Source organism: Ciona intestinalis, chromosome 14, assembly GCF_000224145.3.
Source record: "Ciona intestinalis chromosome 14, KH, whole genome shotgun sequence".
Lineage (NCBI taxonomy): Eukaryota > Metazoa > Chordata > Ascidiacea > Phlebobranchia > Cionidae > Ciona > Ciona intestinalis.
Window position 1 is genome coordinate 605,227 of NC_020179.2, and position 7,637 is coordinate 612,863.

At 36.2% G+C, this 7,637-nt stretch overlaps 1 protein-coding gene across 1 annotated transcript; it reads right to left on the bottom strand.

Moving 5' to 3' along the window:
* Positions 1–976: 976 nt before the first annotated feature.
* Positions 977–7,451, bottom strand: LOC100176228 (cholesterol 7-alpha-monooxygenase-like). The gene is made up of 7 exons (XM_009862477.3): positions 7,163–7,451; positions 5,993–6,133; positions 4,515–4,860; positions 3,752–4,046; positions 2,601–2,858; positions 2,330–2,508; positions 977–2,047 (listed from the first exon to the last, which is right to left on the bottom strand). Exons 1-7 carry the CDS (start codon positions 7,231–7,233, stop codon positions 1,655–1,657), a joined length of 1,683 nt encoding a protein of 560 aa, XP_009860779.2. The 5' UTR covers positions 7,234–7,451; the 3' UTR covers positions 977–1,654.
* Positions 7,452–7,637: the final 186 nt, after the last annotated feature.

A 7,637-nucleotide genomic window follows, 5' to 3' on the forward strand; every position in this document is an offset into this window, starting at 1 on the left:
TTAAGTTCGTGAGAATACGGCTATATAATTCTGTAAATATTCTTTGTTTGTTGTACTAAATGGGACAGGAAAATCTATTGAAAACATGTCCCACCCTACCCCAACCTATTATAATAAGAAATAAACAGGATTCCCCAAGCTACAAGTGCACAAAACCTGGATAAGCTATATGTGCTCAATTATGATATAACCACCAAAGTTTCAAATAAATAAAAAAGCCAAAGAAAAAATACGTGAAATCGAACCGTTGCAGTAAAAAAATCGGCCATGCGACTACTATGTATGTCTTCAGTGCACATCTGGCCCAACGTGGTAGAACAAATGCGGAAGTTTTGATAGATTTGGTTGACCGCCAGGGGGCGTTACGCAACCGCAATATACCGTGAAAATTGGTCCGATCAGTTCAACCGGTAACCTGTTCGACTTTCATTCAACGGTCAAGGGTTCAAGTCCCTTATCGGGAACTTTTCATAAAATAAAAGGTATAGCAAGGTGAAGACAGATGCGACATCTTTCATTCGTTTCATTTGGCAGTACACAAAGAACATTTAAAGAATTATAAAAACTTTATCCTCACGACTCCTATATACCGTTTTTAATTGTTTGAAACACATTCGGGATATTAAGTGCTAAAGATGTCCTATCTCTCTCAACCCATTATATTATTCGCTTTTTAACAAGCTAAAACATCATCTTTTTGAACTGAACGTGTTATATGTTGGTTAGGAATAGAAAATTTACTAAGATTAATCATTTAAGTTGCAGTATCATGATATACCTGCATCGAGCTTTGATGCCGTTACCCTCTGGTACGCGACATACACTGCTACCATTATGCTACGACGATTACGTGACGATTAAAACAACACAAAATTCATTTGTTGTTTTTTATTTAAAATGAAGTAAAATGTTAGAAATGAGATTTTGAAATTTTCAGACCCGTCTTTTGATTTTTGTTCACATTTCAAACGTAATGTGTATAGCATTTACATTTAATACATACAAGAACTAACATTTGATAAGTGTTGTCACAATGTATAGTAACGAGACTTACAACACATTGAGTATATGCGATGCTTGCATGATATAACACGGTAGTTACAAGCTTGGTTGCGCAAACGTTATACCACGAAAACCGCGTGAATAACTTTTCGGCTTTTTCGGCAGTTATGTGCAAAATGTATAACGAGAGGTATAAAAACAAAATACGTTTAGGTTTTTAAACTTTCATTATTTTGTTTCTCAACACCGACATTATGCTGATCGTTTGCGATGGAAAATGTGGAGTAAAACAAATAAAACTTTAACGATCAAAATAACACATAGAAATACAACAAATAAACGAACATAAAATTTTAAATTTGTAAAACAAAATTCTGTAGTAGGGTGTGATAAAATATGACACGTTTTCATTCTCCTTTCTCGCCTCATTTAGTAGTAAACAAAGAATATTTACAGAATTATAAAACAGAAGCCAATAAGAGAATCTAAAATGGCGTTGTGAATTGTTAAAAACACGATTAGGAAATATGGGATACAGATGCTTGCGGTTTTCCACCTTACCCTACAGTGCTATATAATGGAATTGAGGTTAATAATATAATATGATTGTGCTTTATGTGTAAGACAATAATATCTTATGAAAATCGACATTTTAACAACATTTTGGTGCGATTAACACTTCAATATCAGTGTCGGGCGGCATCACGCCGAATCCTAAATGTGTAAGATCAAACGAAGGAGGTTTTGTATTAGAATCAACAAACTGTACGTTAAAATGACCTAACATCGCTAGTACTGCAAGTTTAATTTCAATTAATGCAATATGACGTCCTGGGCAACGAGTCACGCCATAACCAAATGTCATAATTGCTCTTGACACGGCTACCCTCTGTCCGTTCTTCGTGAACCGTGACCTTGGTTTGAGCTGCCCGAAAAATTTGCGACCGTCTGTGTTGAGGTAGGGCGAGGAAGCATCACTGTCGGTCGAACTGCAGCTTGAGCTCGTATCGTCAACTGATACGAGAAAACGATCGTGCACGAAATCCTAAAAAATGGTTCGGTCAAATGAGGTTCATATCAAAAGGCATATATCTTAGTATGAAATAACACGACACGGCCTGAAGCGTTTGGACATTATTGATAAAAACAGACGCGAGAATATCAATGAGCGCATTAAATACAATTATATGTTAAAACAGCAACATGAATACCGAAAGATCACGATTATACCTTATATTGATTCAAGTTTAACACGTAAACAATTTTGAGCATTTTGTCCGCGTGTTAAGTTTGTTCGAGCGTGGCGGTTAAAGGGTTAAAAGCTTACCTGCGGGTTTTCGTATATGTCCTCGTCCATGTGTGTTACAGGGGCAAAGAAAGCCGTATAGTCCCCTCTTCTTACAGAATACTGTTTACCGTCTGAGGTTTTAATACTTTCATCTCTTGTGGCTTTTCTTATGCTCATACTGGCTCCAGTTAAACGCATGGTCTCACGCAAACACCCGTCTGAAAGCGAAATAAATCTTATATACCATCCGTGGCACGCAATACACCCATTATGTATGACTTGACACGAGAATTGGAAGTTTTATATTTACCAAGTATGACCAGTTTGTCTAAATCCTTCCGTTCAATTTGAAGTATATCTTTCATCGTTGGCCAGCCCTTTTCTTCTGAGCGAACAGAGGAATGCTTCATTTTCTGTCGACGTAGTTGTTCGTATTCTTCAAGAACTGCACGTTTTGCATCGGGATTCGCAATGAGATAAAACAATGTCCAAAAAAGCGCAGGTGTTGTATTCGCCTGTGCCGCCCACAGAACGACCATGAGGTGCCGAGCCCGTTGCTTTAGAAACTCTGTGTTGTAAACATATCAAAATTAAACATCCGCGCCATGCGGCAAAGCGGTTACGGGTTGTTTAAGTTGCCTGTATTAAAAAAATTAAAAACACACATTTTTTTACTCATAAAGTTACATATGTGGTGACTCGTAAGCGGGCACGAGGTTTATGAAACAGAACACATGTATTGTAACGGCTGTTGTTTTCCCGCCACGTAAGTACAAGCCAAATTTATTTATTCATAAAGTAAAGGGACCATGGATGTGGCCGCTACTAACATTTCTAAACCATTTACACGGTGAATTGTAAAACCGGACTTGCTGGTGAACTTAAAGGAATTTTGAAATGTAGTGAAGCATTACGTGCTAAGCTGGAAATGTGTCAAAAACCAAGCAAAGAGTTTAAGAATTTCCCCCGGGCGCTAAAGGCGACCTTTGAAACTATGTTTTATCTTAACCATTAACTGGCAGAATCCCTGGCATAAAATTTATAAAAATAAATAAATTGTTGGAAAAACAGTACGGTAAGTTATAAAGAATGCAGTGCATGTTATAATTGGTAAATACCAAAAATTCGTGCTTTTCACCAATTGGTACATCCGGTATTTATTCATATTCATGTTTGCTTTTACTTAAACTGTACTTCACCACCAACGTTTAAATGAGATGTTTTATGCGGAACTTAAGTGTATTAGGAAAAAAAGTAAAACAAATGACAAAATACATTATAGGGTGGGGGGAGATGGGACATCTTTAAAATATATTTTCTCGTTTCATTTTTAAGTAAACAATGATCATAGACCGTTGTTAAATAATGGTTTAAAACACGATCAGAATATTTGGCAACTATGTGGTAAAGGCGTCCCACCTCCCCATCCAACTATATTACATTATATGCGAGTTTTCTTACCAAGTTTTGGATTAACTTTGACAATATCATCGATTAACTTTGAAACATTCTCTCGTTTCGACCAATCTAATTCCTCCATCATTTTTAAGAAGATGCCTCTTGCTTTTTTGGTCTCCGGAAGCAAATGAATCGGTATGCGATCGACCAGAAGTGCTGATCCCTTGAAGTAGGTCTTGAAGACGTCGTAAGTTCTTTCCGTTTCTTCGGATGCTCTCTCGTAGTCCGGGAGTGATCCGAAAAGAAGATTGAAAGTGATATCGAAGATCAGTTTCTTGCTGAATTCGTGAAGTTTTATCTGTTAAAAAAATGAGAATTGTTTTGACGGTTGATAAATTATATGAACTGTACTGGAAAGGATACATTTTACACTTAAAGTTCAAACGCGATATTAAAATGATTCATTTCCGCAATATAAATTCCCTTTACCCGCAAAAAATGTAACTAAAATAGCAGGTGTGGTCGCGTTAGCATTCTATTTCAATTAGTGGTCAACCCACACCTGCAAAATTCTAAAGGTAAAAATTATGAATCAAAATTGCTTCATATAATGCGTATGATATGCCATGTATATATCTTAAGGAGAATTAATCTCGGTTAATCGCATAGCTTGTCTAAATTAGTGGTTGCACAATTTTTAAGTCCATAATTATCTGCCGCAATGCCAAACTATTAGCACGCGCCTGGTAAGGCAACGGATATCACATAACACTCGAGATTATAGGAATTTGTCAAGCGCATTTTTCGGACTTCAGGTCTAACTAACCGGTTTATGATGATTCATCGTATGTCCGAGCGTTCGGTGCAAAGCGTTGACCACCACGGGTTTACATGACGAGCACAGAAGATTGAGCTGCATAGATCCGCGTAGATTTTTCTCAATTGAGTGCGTCAGTTTTTTCTGCACGTCAGCGGCGGGAGATAGAACTTGATCCGGATTTTTTGGTTTCCCGTTTTTTGGAAAGATTTCCGCTAGGTGTTCGTGGTTATGAATACTGTGCGGACTCCCAACCATTCTGGTCACGAAATCGCCAATAATTTCTTGGTGGCCCAAAAACTTAGCTCTTTCAAGGCTACGAACGTCTAAGGGGTTCATGAACACGTGTGTGTCCCTGTGGAGTAAATAAGTGTTTTTGAATTAAAATTGTATTAGACATTGTATTTAAAATGTTTTTTTTTTAATATTGTATTTAAAAATACATTGTGAAATAGTGGTAATCGCGCATATTTCTGACAGCAATTGCTCCAACCCTTCAGTACATTATAGGTTGTTTGAACTTCCGAAACAAACGAAAACTCCCCGAAATAATCACCCAAAAAGTTGCATTCATGGTAACTCGAGAGCGGGGACGAAGTCCGTGTAATGAAACACCTGTTTTATACAACGGCTGTCGTTGACCCACAACGCGAGGATAAATAGGTTTCATTTATTCATACTGTTTTAAATTGTAGTAACCATGTGTAAGTATGAGTATAAATTTAAAGAATCTAATAAAAACGTTTACAAAATTACCACATAGTTTTTTACATTATAAAATGAAAGCAATGCAAAATTAATACCACAATTATAGAAGACGCACAAATTCAATGATAAGACGTAACTCAAGGCCTTAAAAGCTACGGGAAGCTGCGTCTTTAAACATCATTGAGACAGCGATTAATTCCGCTGGTTAAGCATGAACGGCAATTGTAGCAAACAGTCTTGAACGGTATAGGCTATACACGGTTTTTAATGCATTACGAAACACACGGTCAAAGTGCATTTTTTGTACAGGCCTAAAACATTACCCAAAGCTGTACATTTGTACAAAAATAACCGACTTTTACACAAGTGTTTTTTATATATTTGGCATAACCGTTATTTAAATATTTTTTAAATATTTTTTTCCTACATTTATGTTTAGATTCACATTATTTTTTAATATTGAACAAATAATTAATTTGAATAAAGAGTTTGCAAAAATTATCGCGTTTGTAAACCGTATAATATGACCTCAGGCCTTATTTGCTTCGCTATACATAGGGCGTCAACACATTTTCGGCGCAAGACTGAATTTTTTTCATTTCTTTGCGACGCAAAATTTTGTAGAAAATGCTTATCTACTATTTGCCTGCACCTGCCTGTAACGCTATATCCCTCACGGTGAACAATGCCTGCATTCATGCAGCACGGTCACGGTGCAGAGCGCGCTATTACATAATGCAGGAAAATGCGCTGAAAATACAAGCATATACATTTCTTACCATCCTGCAAGTTTGATTGTAAAAACGTCGCCAAATTTCGACTGAAGATTTCTTAAGTAATTCAACGGATCTTTACCGAAGTCAAGAGCCGCCCCAATGAATGGAAGTGTGTGGTTAACCAAAGGTGGTTCACCTTGTCGCCTGTTCAAATAAGCAAGTTATTTAAGCTATTTATGTGTAACTTGCTTTATTCTCGAGTGGCGGGTCAACAACAGTCGTTATAACATGGGTGTTCTATTTCACACACCTCGTACCCACTTACGAATACTCATGTATAGTAGGGGTGGGAAAAGTTGGGACACCTTTAGCACATAATGTCTAAATATCCTAATCGTGTTTTAAACAATAAACAACGGTCTATGGGAGCCGCGAGAATGCAGTTTTATAATTCTTTGAATGTTCTTTGTTTACTACCAAATGGAATGAGAAAATAGAATAAAAATGTGTCCCATCTTCCTCACTTTAATATACGTAACTTTATATTTAATCAGTAGATCTAACCACAAAATTCCGCGTTTCACCTAACATGGCATGTTAAGCATGTTAACATTATATATAGTGGGGTGGGGGAATATGGGACACCTTTTCAGTCTATTTTCTCGTCCCATTGGGTAGTAAACAAAGAACATTCAAAAAATTATAGAACTGTATCCTCACATAAACCGTTGTTAATTGTTAAAATCACGATCTGGATATTTAGATATTATGTTTTAAAGGTGTCCCGTCTTCCCCCACCCCTACTATATTGTAAATCGCGGTAAAGGTACTCCGTGCTTCCTTTTTATCGTTCCATTCGGTAGAATACAAAAATATTTTACGAAATTATATAACCGTATCCTCACGATTATATAATAGCGTTGTTAAAAACATGATTTGCTGATTACAGTACCCATTTTTCTCTTAAAGAAAAAAAGATAAAAAGTATTAATGATGGCGTAAAGATATTTTCCAATAGTTATAATAAAAACGAAATAAATAACCAGAAAAAAAACTTAAACAAATATTTTGTTTAAAAATTTATTTAAATATTTTTTATTCTTATTAATTTTTTTTTAAATAAATGACTGTAACTTGAACACGTGGGCTAATATATTTTCTATTTGAAATGTAATTAACTATACAGCGGCCATCAACACTTTGCTATATTTGTAAATAGTATTTGCGTATTACCTCCGACGTTGGAAAAACACAATGCTGAGAAGACAGAGATTGAATAAAGCGAGTCCAATACTCCAATACATATTCCCACTCGAGTTGAAACTGTGAGCACCAAATGTTTGAAATATAGTCTAAGTTGCATTCGCATATGTCAATGAACTCAAACTGATAAAAACATCGAAGCAAGCTTAAATATCTCTTTCCGTTAACGTGCATGTAACCGCAAGTCCCTTTTTCGCTAACCTAGCCAACCTGCTTTACGAGTGTTATTTTCTCCTAAGGGTATTTAGCGGTCAGCGTCAGTTTTAACGTAACTTGAGGTATTTTGGTCCGCCATTCGCGTCGGCGGAGCTAGAAATACGTAACCGTATTATGAGAAAATTCCAGGAAAATTCTTTCGAAACAGAGTTGTATGGTACGATAAATGAAAACCGTTAGCAAACAATAAACCACATTTCCGTAACTTGTTTTTAACAATTAACAACGT